The sequence below is a fragment of the Malus sylvestris genome, chromosome 1 (assembly GCF_916048215.2).
Source record: "Malus sylvestris chromosome 1, drMalSylv7.2, whole genome shotgun sequence".
Lineage (NCBI taxonomy): Eukaryota > Viridiplantae > Streptophyta > Magnoliopsida > Rosales > Rosaceae > Malus > Malus sylvestris.
Window position 1 is genome coordinate 23765396 of NC_062260.1, and position 19564 is coordinate 23784959.

The following is a 19564-nucleotide window of genomic DNA, read 5'->3' on the forward strand; positions in this document are numbered from 1 at the left end:
GAAAAATTTGGTGATGTTTTAAGTGCTTTCTGAAAAAGTCAGTTGCTTCTACAGAAATAGCTTTTATGATAAAAAAACACTAACAATTCTGAACTAAATGTAGTTAAAAGCACTTTTGGTTGACAGAAAACGATCTTTCTTTTAGCTTAGCAGTCCAAAACCAGTCTTTCAGTCCCAAACACAATGCCACAGTGACGTCACAAATAGTATATGTTAAAGTTTTTATCCTTTCAGTTTAGTCCTCTTGGACCTCCGAGTCTCGGAAGTTCATCTCCCACCAAAAAAAACAGAACAAATCCCACCAATTTCCCACATCGATTCCTCTTTCATTAACCAATTTCCATTTCCCAGCAACTTCGATCGATCGATGCAAATGGCGTACCATCTCGTGATTTGGGGTCTGATCACTGCTCTCTCGGCCCTGATCCTGAGAATCTCCCTCCAAATATCCGCCGCCAGAAGCAACAGAAAACGCGCCGTCGCCTTCTTCCACCCCTACACCAACGACGGCGGCGGCGGAGAAAGAGTCCTCTGGTGCGCCGTTAAAGCCATCCAGGACGAAAACCCCTCCCTCGACTGCCTCGTCTACACCGGCGACCACGACGCCTCTCCTCACTCCTTGACCGCCCGTGCCGTCGACCGCTTCGGCGTCAAACTCGTTCACCAACCCAAGGTTCTCTTTCTCTCTCGCTCTCTCTCTCTTTGAATTTGATTTTTTTCGTTAATTATCGATTGGGATTTGAAGGTGGTGCATTTGAGCAAGAGGAAATGGGTCGAGGAGGCCACCTACCCCCGGCTGACCATGATCGGGCAGAGCCTCGGCTCTGTCTACCTCTCATGGGAGGCGTTGACGAAGTTCACTCCTACTTTTTACTTCGACACCGCTGGCTATGCCTTCACGTACCCAATGGCCCGGCTGTTTGGTTGCAGGGTTATCTGCTACACCCATTACCCCACAATCAGCTGCGACATGCTCTCCCGGGTCCGCCGGCGGAGCTCCATGTACAACAATGACGACTTCATTGCTCGGAGGTAGGTCTGTTTGTCAATTTTCCCATTTCACATTTTGCTGATTGTGGCTGATGAAACCCAGTGAAAGAACATGGATGGATGTTTGGTTAAACCGAAAAGATGATCACTTTTCGCATTTAGTTGCTTAGACGAAAAAAGATCATAACTTGAATTTGAATTGTTGTTGTAGCAATTGGTTGTCCAGCTGCAAAGTCGTATACTACAATATATTTAGCCGGATGTATGGGATTGTGGGCTCTTGTGCTCATCTTGTTATGGTTAATTCGTCCTGGACTCAGTCCCATATCGAAAAGCTCTGGAACATTCCCACACGGACTAAGCGGGTCTACCCTCCTTGTGACACTTCTGGACTTCAGGTTTGTTATCAGTAATATCTTAACATATTACTTTGAAATGTGGTTTTCAACGATTTGACTAGTCATTGTGTGAGATGAGCTGCAAATGTGCAATTGTCTATCTGTGTGGTTGTTAACAAGTTGCTGTCTGTGTAGGCACTTCCGTTGGAAAGGCCTGCTGAACCGGCAAAATTTATATCTGTTGCTCAGTTTCGGCCAGAGAAGGTGGGAATATAAACCTTTTGAGCACAAGGTACTAAGATTTTTGCGGCTCATTTATGGGGCCTTTATTATTTGTGGATATTGCAAGTCCTTTTTAATTTGGTTGTTCCATTCTCAGGCACATGGGCTCCAACTTGAGGCGTTTGCAGTTGCCATAGGAAAATTAGATGCACACTTGCCCAGACCTAAGCTTCAGTTTGTGGGTAGCTGTCGGAATAAGGCAGATGAGGAAAGATTGCAACATTTGAAAGATAAAGCAGTTGAACTGAAGGTTGACGGGGACGTTGAATTTCATAAAAATGTATTATACAGGTCTGTGCCAAGGATTTCATGTTCTGCATCCCTTAATGTAAATGTCTAGATAACTTGTTCTTCTTGCTCTTGCTCTCTCTGTTAAACGTAAACCATGCATGATCTGTTCACAAGTTTCTTATCTTTGGTTGGCTTCCATTGTTAATCGCTTCCCATCTGAGGATTGAATCATACAAGTAGTGATGCTAATATATACAGCATGAATGACTCAGATAATTAGCATTTTTTTTTTGTGCGTCTGCCTAGGTGAATTCGAATAAGCTACATAGTATGTAGCTGAATTAGACAAATACAAACTGTGTGGTGTGAAAATCTTCTCAAAACAATTTTAGCTGCTGTTTTCGTAAACATATTTTCCTCAATGTCAACGATTATCGGCTCTCTTTTGTTCTTGTAATAATGTACCCTGTTTGGATTTGTTTTTGCTTTCTTAGCCTTGGTTATTTTTCACATCTACAGGGACTTGGTGCAACTTCTGGGAGGGGCCATCGCAGGAATCCATTCAATGACGGATGAACACTTCGGAATAAGTGTTGTGGAGTATATGGCTGCAGGAGCCATCCCAATTGGTGAGCATCTCAAAAGTTATCCGTCATTTAACCAACGAACTTTCTATCTTGCCCTATTCACTTTTTTTTCCTGCTCTGATACTCCTCATGTTTCCCATTCTTGCTTCAGCACATAACTCTGCTGGCCCGAAAATGGACATTGTTTTAGCAGAGGATGGATTGCAAACAGGATTTCTTGCCCGCACAGTGGACGAATATGCAGTCGCCATCCTCAATGTCATAAAGATGCCAGAAAGCGAGAGGCTGAAGATGGCTTCAGCTGCGAGGAAGCGGGGTGGCAGATACTCGGAGCAAAGATTCTATGAAGATTTCAAAGCCGCAATCTCCCCAGTGCTCACCCATTCTTCTAATTAATGGACTAAACATCAATCACAGTATACTCGTAACTTCACAGAGAAGAGCCGTTTGCATCGGACTTTAGTTGTACTGCATTTTCCGTTACCCCGAGCCTTACCGGTAACTGAAAAAGTCCGATTATGCCACTGTAACTCTAACCGTTTGATAGTATCGTCTTCCAAATCATATACCGGTATTCAACATCCACATTTACCCTTTTCGTAACGCCCTTCATTTTCGGGTTCTTTGTTGAGTATGAATTTAGTTGCTTCAAGTTCGGATTGGATATTTTGAATGAGGATCCTCTCCGGATCCTCTTTGTGAGATCCTTAAATCGTGTCCGTTCATCGTACATCGTGCGGTTAGGAATCATTTTAAATACTTTTATTTAAAATTAAATATAAATTATACTCGATGAAAATTGACCGCACGATATGCGATGAACGGTCATGATTTGAGGATTTCGAAGATCCTCCTAGGGATATTTTTACTGAATACCGATCATGGTAGATTAGATAAAATCGAAAGATACAAAATCTAGGGGTGTGATATCCACACATCTCTTTTTACTTTTCACACATCCTTCTAATTTTTGACCGTCGGATTGGATGAATTGAAGATCAGCGGATAGAAATTAACAAAAGATTAACAAAAGATGTGTGAGAAGTACATACCCCAAAATCTAACCAAAACTTGTTATGGTATAATTCAATAAACGACATGCCGTTGGGATGTAGAAAACCAGAAGTAAGAAAGGCGTGCCAGGCACGCGCTCGGACATGCTGTGGTGGCATCAAATCTCATCCCCTTTCCTTGGATTACAGACCATCCACTCCATTGCTTGCACCGCAACGCAGAAACACACAGTAAACTCTTTGCTCTCTCTCTCTCTCTTTCCCTCTCTAAATGGTTGGGCCGTAGACGACCATAAAAATGGCTGTTTCATTCAACTCGGTGCTGGGCTTCAACTCCACGGTAACTTCCATGCTTCCTCATCTGTACCATATCTTCAACAATTTGTCTCTATGTTTTTCTTCTTGTATTGAAATATTTTGAACTGGCTATGCACTTTAATTTTGAGGTTGGCTTGGAGCAATCGGTCTCCCAAGATAAGATGGCACTGTCATGGTATTCCAAGCCAATCACGCACTGTGATATGGATAAGTTCATGGCTCAGAGTGCGTGATTAGCTTGGAATACCGCACAACAGTTTGTTTCGAGGCCTTCTTTTGGGTGATTATCACTTCTATACATGTGTATGTAAATTGTTTGCTTAGTTAAGCTTGATGCTCACAAGACTCAGAACTAAGGAGGGAAATCCTTTTTCGTCCTTCAAAACTCGACCTTTTTCATGAACGGAGAAGTAGCTTCACTCGTATACTTGTTCTTTCGATAGGTGCATCCTAATTTTTACATGATTGTTACAGTGCATCATGCCTTTAAATTAGACAAACTGTGCTCTATCTAGCTGAATAGTTTCATGCTCTCGTTGCTCGTTAACTGGTTCAAGGGGCTGTTTCTAACGATGATAGAGATGTTTGTTCAACAAACGATGCTGCCTTTAATTATATGTAATGAAAGACTAGAATCTTTGTTTACAATTTTATCATTTATGTTATTTGTGAGGTAAATATCTCGGCAACTGGATGCTTCACTCGATAATTTACGAACGTTCTTTTGTTCTCCGTTCGAAGTTACAGGCCAAGTACCAGAATGTGTCAAAAGTTTCTGTTGGAGCTTCTATACCAGCAGCCACCACCCAATTCACATCCTTCTTTGGAACATTTGGACAAAGGAGGCGTATAAGTGAAAAACGATGGGGCTTATGTCTTTCAGTTGCGGATAGCAATCAGCTCACCACAGGCACCGGTGACAAGGCTTCCAAAACTACTGCAAGTTCTCCTGATGATCGATTACCAGCTGTTGATTCAACCTCTTCGGCTCAGTTCGAAACGAGTGTCATTGATCAGTCCGGGCCTCAAACCTCTGAGCCTCCCAATGGCTCTTTGGATTCCTCAAATCCAAAGGAGGCATCTCAGTCACCTGACGTGCAACCCAAGTCAAAAAGATCGCCCCTAACAGCAAGGGAGAGACTGAGGGCAGCCAAGGTTCTCAGTCGTTACACAGACTCAAAGCCGTCTAAAAATTCAGCTAGGGGCAAGAATGTATTGGATGCTCTCAGAGACAGCGAACGCGGAAAGAAAAGATCCGGACTTCCAGAGGCCCCTACAAACATTTTTGACGACAGCAAGCGAGGGATGCCAAAGCAGGGCCTAACTTGGGATTTTCCGGGTGGTAATGACTTGTTTCTAATTCTCTTTTCGTTTGTATTTATCAGCACGGTGATGTTCACTACAACGTACGTAGTTTGGAAACTTGGTGCCATCCATTTCAATGAAAATTGAGACTGACTGCGGTAGGCATCCCCGAGTTTTGCACCAGCCACCTTGATGCTTCTGTGTACTAAAGTTCTCATCTTCCACAGGACTAGGGTTTGAAAACCATTGTAGGCAAGATATACATGTCAATGTACAAAGATTTGCAGGGTCAATATTTGTATCACTAGTATTCAACATTTACTGCGAGTACACTGTTGTAGCTTCATTGGAAGGAAACATATGGTAAAAGCTATTCAATTCCTTGAACTTCTTCCCTTGTTTCCTTACCTCAACTACTTGAAAATGAACAAGAAAAGCATTTCACTTAGTATTTCTGTTGAGGTTAACATTGACTTTAGGGCTCATTTTATTTTGGATTTGTGTGCTAGATTTGATTTGTTGACATACTTGGTTTCGGGGAGAATTTGTCGGGTAACTGATTGTATATCCTCTCATTCTCTCTCTCATCAAGTTCATTTTAGTTGAATTTGTGTGTTAGTTTTGCTTTGTTGACATAGCTGGTTCAGGAGAGAATTTGTGGTGTAACGGATTGTATATCCTCTCATGCTTTCTTTCTCATTACTTGATGAGAGAGACACAAGGAATATACAAAGAGATACACATAAGGGGACGTATAACGGGTATAGTCAAGAATCTCTCTTACTTCAATGACAGAAACTACAACTATAAATATCTTTCAACACTTAACATAAAGTTTTTAATGGTCAATCAAATAAGAGAGACTTACTTACATTAGATACGCTACTGTGACGGTATCTCAAATCAATAACATAATGTCATGTGTTTTAACTTTTTCACGTATCAGTGCGGTTTTTGTTTGTAATACCGCGCTTCAATGTCTAACTCGATGTAGGTCCTCCCATCAAACACCCATGAGTTTAGCTTGCTTAATGTGCTTCTCTTCTAATGATCAAACTCGTGTCGGTTGACGTCATCTACGACCAGAGTGGCCAATCCACTCGAGCCATCTCACACACATATTTCTGCAGACTGCGCGCCTTTATATCATGTTCCTGCCGACGATACGTAAATTAGCAAAAACGATGAACCAAAGCCAATGGGACCCCAAAAGACATGCACTCAAGATATATATTGTTACTTTTAAGATGAAAAAATGAGGGGAAGGAAAGAAAGAAGATACGGGAGCTACAACGACCACACAAAATGTGAGAAAATGGAGGGGAAGAAATCTGCACAGAGAGAGAGAGAGAGAGAGAGAGAGAGATAGAGAGAGAGAGTCAGTTGGTTGATCAAACGTCGTATCAATCTTTAAAGTCCCTCCCTCTTTTATGGCGAGTTACAATGTTTGAGTGTAAAATCAAGGGGCCCTATATATGTATATAACATATAAATATTTATATCCTGCCATTGTTGATTACTTATTGAAGCTCTTTTGTCTGCTTGTGTAGTACCATCACAGCAAGCCAATGGGGGAAGAAGACGAACCAAGCCACAAAAAATGTGTGGCAGCTTGAAGGTTAATCCAAGAGATCTTGTTAGATTTATTAGGAAGATAGATGGAGATCTCACAAGATACTAAAATGATCTCTTGTCTGACTGTAAGTAAGAAATGTTTGTGTTGAAAAATCGTCTACCGATAATTATGATAACATTCTATATCATTAAAGTTTCATTCATAGTTTGAAAATGTAACAATATATACGTCTTAGGGTCTTATAAAAATAAAAACTATATATTCAACTACAATACTTAATGATTGTAATTGAATGTTGAAAAGCACAAGGTGTAGATTGTTGTGACAAGGGAATACTTTTCAACAACAATACTTAGCAGTTCTAACTTCTAATCGACTGTTTAAAAACATATGATGTGTGTTGGTTGCTACAGGAGAAAACCATTCAACTTAAACAATACTTAGCAGTTCTAATTGATGTCTGAAAACATAGCAAGTCATAGTGTCACGACAAGACATTTAGGGTATTCAATATGAACAATACTTAACATGTATGGTTTGAAGCAAAACATAACGTGTGAGACTGTAATGACAAGAAAATTTTTAACAACAATACTTGATAGTTATAATTGACTGTCCAAAACACATTATATTGTCGTGATAGGATAAAATATAACTCGCGAGACTGTAATGATAAAAAAACTATCAACTAAAATATTTAGCGGTTATAATTGACTGTTCAAAACTGTCATATAGGTAGTACTTGGTGGTCCTAATTAATATAAATGAGATAAATGAGTGTGAGAGTGGAGTGCGACAATTCTCCTGCTCTAGTGGGGATGAAAAATCACAATTGGAGAGGTGCGGATAGTGGTTGCTGAAAGCAACCAAGTCAGCTGCCGGCAGCTGTATCTCACTTAGACCATGGTGATGTGGCAGTGTGCCTTCTAGTCTTGCTAAAGCTTTCTTAGAGTAAGTTAAAACTGCCTAACAGTGGATAAGGGTCAAGATGAATACTAAAACTTGTTTAGGGTTCTGGATAAGCTGAAAAGCATTGTGCTAATATGACTCAAATTCTTATTCCTCTCTAACAAATATGAATACTAATACTTGTTTAGGGTTCTGGATAAGGATCAAGATACGTACAAAGCACAAATTAGACTAAGTTAATAACATAAAGTTGATGATCTTTCTAACTTTGATAATTGAGAAGTTCTTCGGTGCGATTATTGCAGCGCATCACATTCACAACTTGTGGGACCCGCTAAGACCAACATGCATGTAGTCCCACTCTCATATGAGTGTGATGCCATGCATTGTCAACAACTGCTACATCGAAGAATTTCTCCTCCTACTATTATCGAGTCAATCTATGTCATTTTTAATTGTATTTACCAAGGAGCCCTTAAGGAAAAGAAAAAATTGTATCGAGGTGACAGCCGGATACATCCAAAAGCAATTTTCATTTGACAAACTAAAAGGTTTTGTGGATAAAAAAGCCAATCACTATCAGGATGTGGAGATCACACATTGTTAGTGCCAATGAATAGTAGATCTTAAAATATGTGGGATTAAAAGCAAAGGGGATTGGAGGACTGAAGGTTTTAGAATATGGTTTACTTGTGTATTTTCTGGCCATGGATCAGAACTATTATTATGCTGGGACTGGAGTGCCAAGCTGGTCACATCAATTCAACTCTGCTGCAGCTGCTGCTGCAGTAAGCAATGAGTCTTCTTCCAGCTTTCTGGTTCCATGGCCTCCTCCTCCTCCTCCTCCTCCTCTTCCTCCTCCTCATGTATCGAGCTCTAATCAATTCCAGTTTTGTGGGTTGCCGCCTAGTTCGTGGTCTTCGACGGCGGCGGATGGTTTTGAAGAAGATAGAGCTGCATCTGCTTCGAGGAGCCACAGCCAGGCTGAGAAAAGGCGCAGAGATAGAATCAACGCACAGCTTGCTACTCTTAGGAAACTCATTCCCAAGTCCGACAAGGTAATATATTATGCCATTTTTCTCTCCGTCTAATGATTGACACTCTAACAACATAATATAGAATATCTTGCATACGATGATAACACTTGGCCTAGTTCATTTCTCTTTCTTAGCGGTATGCCTAGGTGATCATGATCGAGTCTAACAACATAACATATCTCGTACGCTTATAACACTTTGCCTAGTTCATCTTTCTCTTTTTCTTAGCATTTTGCATCATTCATAATTTATAGTCTAACAACATAATATAATATGTTTCCTGCGCATAGATTATAGTCCGTATCATTCATTCCCCCCTCTCTTTTTCTTAGAGCTAATTCATAATTTACAATCTAGCAATATCAACATACAACATGTCACACTGCGCCCAATTAACACTTTGCTTCATGATGATTGGCAGTATTGACAACATAACGTCCCTTGTGCAAACATCCTAATTGACAGTTTAATAACGTAATATGCATGATCTTGCCAAACGAGAACGTTCCTGATACGGGTTGAGCTTTGTTTGTGCAGATGGACAAGGCGGCTCTATTAGGAAGCGTGATCGATCATGTGAAGGATCTAAAGCGAAAAGCGATGGAAGTGAGCAAATCCTTCGTAGTTCCAACCGAAGTTGATGAAGTAACCATCGACTGTGATCCTGCTCATACTGTAAACTCCGCCACCAGTAGCACTAACAAAAGCCGGGGGAGTTTTCTCATAAGGGCATCCGTCTGCTGCGACGACCGGCCGGAACTCTTCTCGGAGCTCATTCAAGTCCTCAAAGGCCTAAAACTGACGGCTGTTCGTGCCGACATGGCGAGCGTGGGAGGAAGAATCAAAAGTGTTTTGGTGCTTTGTTCTAAGGACGGTGAAGAGGCTGTTTGCACGAGCACTCTCAAACAATCACTCAAGTTGGTTTTGAGTAAACTTGCCGCGTCGTCCATGACGCCGAACTGTCGGATTCGAAGCAAGAGGCAGAGGTTTTTCTTGCCATTCCATTGCCCAAATTAATAAGCAGATTTCGGACTTCTATTTGAATCAAGTGTTTTTACTTTTTAGTACTTAGCCCCTATTCTTTCTTTCATTTTATTTTTTGTTCTTCTTTTGGGAAAAGACTTAAATGGCACAAGTATACTTCCACGTTTAGCGTTTCGTATCAATAATTCAATGATATATGTAAAGAAATTCCGCATAACGTTACATTATAAACACAAGACTCCACACTAATAGCGGAATTATGTCATATAAATTGCTTTCCTTTAGGAGACATGCTTCAATCAAGCATAAGGCAATTAGGCATAAGGATGTGGCTTCCTACCACAAGATGTGGTGGAGTTCATTGATAGCTACCATATAGTATACCCTTTCCTCATCTTATCATGATTGTTCGATTGAACAATGTATGATGTTTTGCCTACTTCTGCTCAGTTGCATGTGCTTGCTGGCTATCAGGCATCTTGTCATTGTGATTACTAAGGAAATTGATGGCAAATAATTGCATTGTTAGTGCTTAAGAGAGTGTTTAGCATATGATAATCCCTATTTAATTATAGATAAAGGAGGCTATAGTTCTATTACACCTGGTGACAAAGCCCACCAATTATAAACTGGTTAGGGATGGTACAATTTGAGCCACAAGTTGGGGTTATTGGCCCATTAACTTTTGACTTTGGAGACTTGTATCATAGAAAGTGTTTGCTATTGACAAGACTTATTGGGAAATCCAACTAATATTTTACATGACGAAAGAGATTCGAACTTCGAACTCTTATGTTTAGAAGATAAATATTACCAGATGAAGAGCTAGTTGGAAAAACTTCAATACATCTATCTTGTGCATGTTGAAGAGAAAAGTTAGTACCTGTACATATTTGGAACAAATTCCAATCTAATGTAACCAATGCTACTATTAGTGGATGATTTGAACTTGGGACATTTTCAACGTTGAAAAGAGAAGTACTACAACTGTGAATTGAAAACACAAATTAAATTCCTACATCTCAAAACAAAACTTGAATATAATCCTCAAAATAAAATAAAAACAAACAAAGAAACAATTACGATCTAGATTGGATTGCATGTGTACCTAACCGAAGATTGGTCTGACGTGAAATGGTGTTTCGAAAGATTTAATGTTCCACATAAAAAACTTGATAAAATTAAGTACGACATGTACTGAGTAGTTCTATTGCTATTTACATCGATAACCTCTATTCTTGCTAACATATATTGATAACCTCTATTCTTGCTAACATGTGCACGTAGTTAAGTTTGAAAATTTCAAATCAAGCCCCTTTTGGGAGGTCCTCATGGAGTCCTAAGCCAATTCCTACCACTCCATTAGAGGTTTAAACAAAGATTATATGGCTAATTAAACAAAAATTACTTGAGTAATTAAACAAAGATTATGTTTAGCTACTCCACTTTGTTCACAAACTTTGAACTCTGATGCTATACAGTGTAGTGGTTGAATGTGATTACGTCATATCAAGTGTTAGAAATTAACTTGGTCACCAAATTCTCAATTGCAAACTCCAAAAACACGACTGTAAAAAATATGTAATGTACTTTTTAACTGTTTAACAGTTCGCCGTTGCGGCCGGTGACGCTAATATCCCGCGCCCGGTTTCCCGCGCAATCTCCGTTGGGCAGTTCAGTTGCCTTGCAGTTTGCACTTCCGTTACGTTCCGTTAAGAAACGGATAGACGTTACACCTTACTTTTTTATCATCTCACTGACCCCCCACCCCCTTCTACTATTTTATATTCGTTAAAAAAATTGGGCTAATTATTAATTTTCGTGGAAAAATTTGCACAATTGCACTTGCATTTCTCACTTTTATGAAATTAGCACCTAAATTAAAAAGTTACAACAATTAACTACTCAAACTTCAAATTGTGTTATATTTGACCAGTATTTAAAATATAGATACAGGTAGAAATATCGATATACAAATTTATGAAAATATTAATGGATATATCGATATCGATTGCCTTTGATGGAAATTATAAAAAAATGCAACGGATGGGTATATCAACTCATTCAGATTTAGTCGAAATCAGAGATAATTTCTAAAAAAAATTAAAAGTTCGAAATCTGCAATGTGTTACGGCAAATTTCTATAGTGAATTGGTAAATATTATTGATATTCATTAATTTTACTATATCTCGCCGATATAAGGTGAAGTTTGCATTTCACACATCTTTTCATATCGATTCTTGATTTATCAAATATTTCGACGAAAATATTGACGATTTCATGGATATTTTAAGGGTAAATTACATAGTAGCCCCTCATGTTTAAGGTCTATTACAACCTCATACAACATCTTTAAAACATTTCACTTTCATACCTCACGTATGATTTTATTTCAAAATAATATCTCCGTTACATTTTCCATTCATTGCTTCGTTAAGCGCTGATGTGGTTGCCACATTTGTGCCATGTGGCTGCCCCACGTGGCAAAAATAATAATTTTTTATTTTTATTTTTTTTAAATCCTAACCCCACAACCCACCTCACCCAGAAACCCACATCCCTCCCTCCGCACCCACCCTCTTCACTCCTCTACACCCCCCTCGACTCTCCTCTACAGACCCCTCACTCCTTAAATCCATATCCATTCCTCCCACCTCACAAACCTAGCGATGATGGCGTAGATGGGATCTGGTTGTTTTTTTTTTTTTTTTGCAAGTAGGGGGTTCAGGGGAAGAAGATGAAGATGGGGGAGAAGAGAGGGGAAGAGGAGGGGGAAACGAACTGAAGGGTTTTTTTTTTGTTTTTTTGTTTTTTTTTTTGTTTTTTGTTTTTTGTTTTGGGTTTCAGGGGGGAAGAAGATGAAGATGGGGGAGAAGACAGGAGGAGGAGGAGGAGGAGGAGGAAGAGGAGGGGTGGGGAAGACGAACTGAAGGGCTTTTTTTATTTTTTTTTATTTTTTATTTTTGGGTTGCAGGGGGAAGAAGATGAGGTTGCGGGGAGAAGAGAGGAGGAAGAAGGGGGATAAGGTTTTAGCTTTTGATTTTTAAAAAAAATCATTTTAGAAAATACAGGTTTTTTTTTTTAAATTAAAAAATTATTATTTTTGCTATGTGGTACACATTTGGAAGCCACGTGGCACAAATGTGGCAGCCATGTCAGCACTTAACGGATCAATGGATGCAAAATGTAACGGTTGTATTATTTTAAAATAAAATAGTACTTGAGGTATGAAAGCGAAATGTTTTAAAAATGTTGTATGGGGTTGTAATAGACTTTAAACCTGAGAGGTTACTATATAATTTACCTATATTTTAAACACAACATTTAACACATATGTCCACTTCCATCTACCTTTGGATCAAGTAATGGCAAGTGATAAGAACAAAATCTTAGGGCCCACCAAACTTGACGAAGTTACTTTTTAAAAGCAGAAATAAGTTGTGTTAATTCCATATAAGTGTATGCTATGTGGACAACTAATTCCATGTACCTAATCACGATAATTGACAAGAACGCCTTTGAAAAATGACCCTCGTGGAGTTTGAGTGCCAATTTACAATACAACGTGAAGTTTGGGAATTAATTGAAACTAAAATTAATACACGTCGTAATTGTATAAAACTAAAAAGCATTATGCCGTTCGTGCAATTTTCTCCTTTAATTAGAGTGCAAATTATTAATTAACAACCCAAGCATTGGAAGCAACTTAGAAAAACAACAACAAGGAAAAAAAAAAACCCACTTCTTCTTAAACCCCCCCCCCCTCTCCCTCTCTCCAAAATCTCACCTCGATTTTCTAGAGAGGTTTCCAAAACAGAAAAAAAAAAAAATCAAATTAAAACGAAACAAACAGAAAGAAAGAAACGCGTTTGGAGTTCATTTCCGTTATGCGAAATCAGAACGGTTTTACGGTTCATGCATGTCACCACCAACCCCCCATCCCCTCCATCAAACGGTTAAAACCCCACTCATCAAAACTCTCCTCTCTCTCTCTCTCTCTCCCTCTCTCTCCAATTCCATTCCAAATTTTCATTCTCTCTCTTGTTTTCTGATTCTCTATGTTCTTATGATTGCATGGCGATGAAGGGAGCGGTGAGCGGTGAGGATCGCGTGAAGGGGTCGTGGAGCCCGCAGGAGGACGCCACCCTGATCAAACTGGTGGCCCAGCACGGCCCCCGCAACTGGTCCCTCATCAGCACTGGCATTCCCGGCCGCTCCGGCAAGTCCTGCCGCCTCCGTTGGTGCAATCAGCTCAGCCCCACCGTCCAGCACAAGCCCTTTTCGCCTCAGGAGGACTCCGTTATTATCCAGGCTCATGCCCTCCACGGTAATAAGTGGGCCACCATCGCCCGCCTCCTCCCCGGCCGCACCGATAATGCCATCAAAAATCACTGGAACTCCACTCTGCGGCGGGGACGCCAACGCGCCGAGTTGTCTTCCACGTCGTCGGGTTCCGACTTGGCCGCCGCGGTCGGGGACGAGCCGGACATGAAGCGGCAGTGCCTGCGGGCGTCGCCGGAACATGAGAGTCTGAAAGCAAACGCGGGAGGGGAGGGAGTGATAGTTGAGACGTCGCTGACGCTGTCGCCGCCCGGTGAGAAGGCGGAAAACGAGGTCGTATTGAAAAGTGAGGAGGAAGAAGACGGTCACGAAGCGGTGGATAATAACGATGATGTGGAGAACTGTAGGGTGGAGACGGAGGAGACGAGTTTGCTGAAGATCATGCATCGGATGATAGCGCGGGAGGTCAGGAATTACATCGACAGCTTACGGGAGAATGGTGGGCCCACTTTTGGGCTGCAGTCTGCAGCACATCAAAATGACCCGTGACGTGGATCATGTGAAGTTTTCATTTTCCAATATTTTATCCTTTTTCTTTTTTCTTTTGGGTTTCTTGTGTTGGGTTGTGAAATTTCAGTTTCAAAATCTTGGTCAACCTGCAAACCTCCCCAGACGTTGATCATGAGTTAGTTCTTAATCTTTAGTTTGAAATGTAATGCTTTTACTTGCTGTCATTAGAAATTACAAGAGATTAATATGGGGTTAATTAATTACAACTCCACCCCCTAAGGCCCTCAGGTTTTCAACATATCCTAAACACTGACGTTTTAAAATTATTTCACAGACCCTCTTCCGGCAGGGTTCCATTAGTTTTATGCTGACATCAGCATAAAATAATTTTAAAATGACAAAATTAACCTTGTATACTCTAGTTAGGAACTTGTAGCCATGCACCCCAATCACCCATCTTCTAAATTGAATAGACTATGTCTTCTTTCACCTCTAGAGTCAATCACCCAATATGGGTGATTGAATTTGAATGGTGAGTGAGCTTCAAGTATTACAGCAAATTATAACTACATCTTCACACTACATATTGGGTTCCAAATTGTCATCCTCATCGTTAGTAAATGAGAACACCTCGTTTTCTCTTACACCAACATCTCCAGGTACTCGACCCTCGTCACCATTACTGTCACCATCTTCACCCTCGTTCTCATCCTCATTAGCCTCAATATTTTCAACATACGGATCATATCCTCATGAAAATTATAAAAATGAACATTAGGGTTTTTATACAGATCATCTCCCACACCTTCCTTGTGGCCGATCTCAAAGAAGTACAAGAACTCATTTATGGTCAAGCCAAGATCAAAGAACCTGCTCAAGTTCGAGAACCCCACCATCACACAAACTGCATTTGGGGAACATTGAGCAGACATGCATTTCATAGAGCCGATCACCTCCTGGAAAAGATATGGCATGGGGGGAGGCCCACGCCTCCTTCCCCTTTTTCTTCCGTGCCCCAAGGCAGGCCCAAGCCTCCTGGCTCAGGTCACGCACGCAAGAAAGCCAGCCTACGCCGGTCTCTTTCCCTCTCTTCTCGCATGCACGGGCCCTTGCCCAACAACCTTGAAGACCTTGCTCAAGCCGGTCTCCCCGCGCCCCAGTGCGCCGATCCCCTTAGCCCAAGCCGAGCCGTCTACCTGGCCCACGCCAACCAACCCCTGCCACAAGCCTCTCACCACCTCAGCCCCGACCGAGCCAATTTCTCAAGTCCTAAGACTCCCAAAAATTCAAGAAGAAGAAAAATTTCAAATTTTTCTTACCTTGGTGCGGCTTGGAGAAGAAGAAGAAGAACAACAACAAGAAACGACTCTTCGCAAGGGTAAGAAAAGAAGAACGCTAGGGGAGTGGGAAGAAAAAAATATCCTCTAGCTTCTCTTTCTTGGTTGAATAATGATTGTTCTCCAAATTTATTTAATCCCCTACTTAAGGCATAATTAAGTAGGTAGTGGGGGCAATTATTTTCCTTTTTCTAGAAGAAGTCTATCTCCAAATCAAGAAAGAAGATCAAGTTCAAATTGGGTAACAACTCTACAAACCCAAGCAACTTGAGATTACTACACCTACTAGCCTTTCCATGCGTGTAGCACAGTAGGTGTGGGGGCATTTGTGGAGCCTAAAATAATTCCAAAAATTCTAGAGGCAACACGTGGACTTTTATTCAAGAAAGACAAAATTGCCCTCAATAAATTGGTCAAATTCTTCCTTGAAAAACTCAGCAGCTGAACACAGTTGCCCACAACTCACTTACCCATAGCAAGGAATTAAAGATAAGGATTAATTACCCAAATCTTATCTCTAATACATTCCTAATTGAAAATTAACTCCAATCAAGTAAGTAATCTTAATTTAAATCAATTAAGGATTATTACCTTATTATCTCAAGATATTATCTTCTATTGAATATCCTGGGAATATTTAGAGAATATTTCTCCATTAAACCTTATATGGCCCGCCCTAACCCTATAAATACCTCATATTCTACCAATTTGAGGGAGCTTTTGCAACCCTAAAAAGCCTTCAACACTTTACTCTCTCAGAAAAACTAACTTAGGCATCGAAGATCTGTTGACCTAACTCCCCCACCTCGTGGGAGCGTGAGGCTTAGGTCTTTGATCAAAGGTGTTGATTGTTTTGCAGGTGCATTTTCGTCAAGATTGAAGACGGCAGAAATTTGCATCCACACTATGTCTTCTTTCACCTCTGGAGTCAATCACCCAATATGGGTGATTGAATTTGAATGGTGAGCGAGCTTCAAGCATTACAGCAAATTATAACTACATTTTCACACTACATATTGGGTTCCAAATCGTTGTCCTCATCGTTAGTAAATGAGAACACCTCATTTTCTCTTACACCAACATCTCCAGGTACTCAACCCTCGTCACCGACTCACCGCTACTATCACCATCTTTATCCTCGTTCTCATTCTCATTAGCCTCAATATTTTAAACATACGGATCATATCCTCATGAAAATTATAAAAATAAACATTAGGGATTTTATATGTTAGCAATGGAGGAAGGTTAGTGAAATGATTTTAAAACATCAGAGGGTGGTTGTGATATGTTAAAAATCTGAGAGATTTATGTGAAAACACAAAAAAACCTAAGGGATGTACATATAATTGACCCGATAGAACGGATGTGACGCAACCGAACGGCAGAAAATGGTGACCCGATATAACTGATATTACATCCATTTGGCCAGTGCCCCAAGTTCGAACTCACATCCGACTAATTCAGATGAATTTAGTGTAGATTATATTTTTGCTTGTAAAACGAACTTATTCGCTACATTTGGGAAATGTGACGTAAACTGATACAACAAAAACAAGCATCTGCATACATACATACATACATACACATACAGAGAGAGATTAACAGCTACATACATCGGTTCCAAGATGTTTTGGATAAATGCTTAAACCAAGGTTGATCTACATATAGGAGACATCGGACGAGAGCAATGAACCTAACAGAAATGTTAAAACAAGATATGTTTCAACGTGCGTGTTGGCTAACCACATTTCATGCACAAAACCACACCACACTTGACACACCGTCACACTCTCGAAACGGAACAACGCCGTATTTTGGTTCCGAAAACAGAATTCCTGCTTATGAGCAACATCGACATTAATCAAAACATCCAGAATCTAATAACCCTACACAAAATGAACATCCAACGCGATCACACACGTTGGGGATTACAAATTTTCGCCATTGGGCAAGCCTAACCAGCAATACTGACCAAATTAAGATCAAGCATTACCCAGAACAATGGAGCCAACCGGCTAGTCATAAGGAAAACTAATGAAAAGAGCTCGAATAGTGTAAAAATGTGATTTTTATTAAAGTAAACGGTACCGAAAATCTTTCGTTAACTGATTAAGGTTCTCAGCTCAATACGCATAGCTAAGTATAATCGGACTAACCTTGCAATATTCCCAATCACCAACGAAAATATAAGATTCAGAACATCCGCCATTGCCGTCAAAATTGAAAATTGGAAAATCAGATATATTAAGACTCATAATAAGGTTCATAATCTGACTGAAATTGAAGCAAAACTTGTTCAAAGCGGTAACTCGAAGAGTACAAAACGACTACAAACTGACTAATCGGTAGTGATTTTACTTGATTAGAAAACAAAACACGGAGACGGAAGCGAAACGACGTCGATTGATGATCGGTGACAGCGAACGAGCAAACTACTTGGATCTCTGTCTCATCTTTCGGCGCTTCCTCTTCAACCTCCTCATGCGCTTCTTCTTCCACTGCAATCACCGCCATAAAAAATACACAGAGAAAACGAATCAATCAACGGACGCAAAGCGAGGATAAACAGAAAGCGTAGGCGATCGAGAGAGATTGAGATTTTACCTTGGCTCTCATGGCGGCGGCAAAACGATGTTCGCACCCAAACCCTAGTCTTGCAAGCTGCGGAGGACGGAAGGGGATGTAGTGGCGTGAGAGGGTTTGGATTTTAGAGTTCTGCGAGTATTTATACTGGAGGGAGAAAACCCTAATGTGTTGTCGGCTTTCATATTTGGGTTGGGCCGGTTCATAAAATCATCATTGGGTCGGTTGGTTCAAAATGTTTAAAAATCAAGAGGCCCAATATTTATATTTGGGTGAATGGGCAAGATTAGTTGGCCTCACATAGAAGGAAGGTGAAGAGGTATCATTTTTTTATGACGTGTGCTTACGTGTGTCTTTTATGTAAGACGAGTGCATAATTTGGGACCCAGATCATCTCCGGATCTAATAAATCTGAGCCTAAGGATCAAATGATCCGGACTGTAAAATTTGATCAAACGGTTATAATTATTATAACTTTTAAAGGGGTCCTATGTTTATAATCGTTTGATCAAATTTCAACAACCCGAATCATTTAATCCTTAGACTCGGATTTTTTAGATCTTGAGAGGATTTGAGTTCCATAATTTGTACCGACAGTTTTATAAGAGGGGTTTTTTTGTACAACAAAGTTTCGTCTAGAGACGCTCTTGCTTTTTGGATACCCAATTTATTTTCGTACATTTTTCGGGACAAATTACAATTACATAATTACAATGACACACCAAAATCTAAAAAAAATCAACAAAACCCTATGGGCGACAAGAAAGAAGAAATCAAAGCCAAGTCCCCTTACAAAATCTGGAGAGAAACAGTCGCATAATGGTGTAATTCCACTAATTTTCGACCCGGTCTAGGACAGCAAACCCGAACACCTCGATGAAGAGCCACACGGCAAAAGACGATCGAGAAGATGATGATGGAGAATGGGTGGGAGAGGAGGTTGAGGAAGAGCACAATGAGGTAAAGTTCTTCGGACACTACACCAAATGCTTCATTAAATTAGTTAAGTTTAGTCTAGTTTAAGCTAGTCCAACTTAGTCCTTGAAGCTAGTCCAATCCGAAATAATTCTGTGTAACTAACGCACCCTATGGGTACAAATAACCATTGTTTTATAATGTAATCAACCAAATTCAAACGACATTAATTATAAATTTGTAAACAAAATTTTGTAAATCATATGACATAAAAAGTTGATGATTGGATTATTACTTAAGTGTTGATAATGTGTTAATTCTTATTGATGACACATCATTTAGTTTGTAAATTTTATCTACAAATTTA

The 19564-nt window shown here is 40.2% G+C and overlaps 4 protein-coding genes and 1 long non-coding RNA gene across 6 annotated transcripts; 4 read left to right on the forward strand and 1 right to left on the reverse strand.

The window, feature by feature from the left end:
* Positions 1 to 150: 150 nt before the first annotated feature.
* Positions 151 to 3080, forward strand: LOC126633710 (GDP-Man:Man(3)GlcNAc(2)-PP-Dol alpha-1,2-mannosyltransferase-like). Its single transcript, XM_050304288.1, has 7 exons — positions 151 to 673; positions 746 to 1032; positions 1202 to 1388; positions 1524 to 1592; positions 1708 to 1901; positions 2361 to 2470; positions 2580 to 3080. Exons 1-7 carry the CDS (start codon positions 368 to 370, stop codon positions 2822 to 2824), a joined length of 1398 nt encoding a protein of 465 aa, XP_050160245.1. The 5' UTR covers positions 151 to 367; the 3' UTR covers positions 2825 to 3080.
* Positions 3081 to 3614: 534 nt separating this feature from the next.
* Positions 3615 to 5451, forward strand: LOC126633741 (uncharacterized). Of its 2 annotated transcripts, none has more exons than XM_050304312.1 (2): positions 3615 to 3781; positions 4501 to 5451. In XM_050304312.1, exons 1-2 carry the CDS (start codon positions 3740 to 3742, stop codon positions 5209 to 5211), a joined length of 753 nt encoding a protein of 250 aa, XP_050160269.1. In that variant the 5' UTR covers positions 3615 to 3739; the 3' UTR covers positions 5212 to 5451. The 2 variants fall into 2 exon arrangements, with proteins under 2 accessions (XP_050160269.1, XP_050160274.1); XM_050304317.1 differs by having other exon boundaries at positions 3616 to 3781; positions 4507 to 5451.
* A 2691-nt stretch (positions 5452 to 8142) lies between these two features.
* Positions 8143 to 9738, forward strand: LOC126633721 (transcription factor bHLH51-like). The gene is made up of 2 exons (XM_050304298.1): positions 8143 to 8607; positions 9124 to 9738. Exons 1-2 carry the CDS (start codon positions 8257 to 8259, stop codon positions 9601 to 9603), a joined length of 831 nt encoding a protein of 276 aa, XP_050160255.1. The 5' UTR covers positions 8143 to 8256; the 3' UTR covers positions 9604 to 9738.
* Positions 9739 to 13336: 3598 nt separating this feature from the next.
* LOC126633731 (transcription factor MYB73-like) lies at positions 13337 to 14629 on the forward strand. Its single transcript, XM_050304304.1, has 2 exons — positions 13337 to 13526; positions 13658 to 14629. The coding sequence occupies exons 1-2, from the start codon at positions 13491 to 13493 to the stop codon at positions 14399 to 14401; spliced, it is 780 nt and encodes a 259-aa protein (XP_050160261.1). The 5' UTR covers positions 13337 to 13490; the 3' UTR covers positions 14402 to 14629.
* Positions 14630 to 17919: 3290 nt separating this feature from the next.
* Positions 17920 to 18540, reverse strand: LOC126633263 (uncharacterized). The gene is made up of 2 exons (XR_007627011.1): positions 18304 to 18540; positions 17920 to 18197 (listed from the first exon to the last, which is right to left on the reverse strand). It is a non-coding gene; the product is annotated as an uncharacterized LOC126633263 (long non-coding RNA).
* Between the last annotated feature and the right edge of the window lie 1024 nt (positions 18541 to 19564).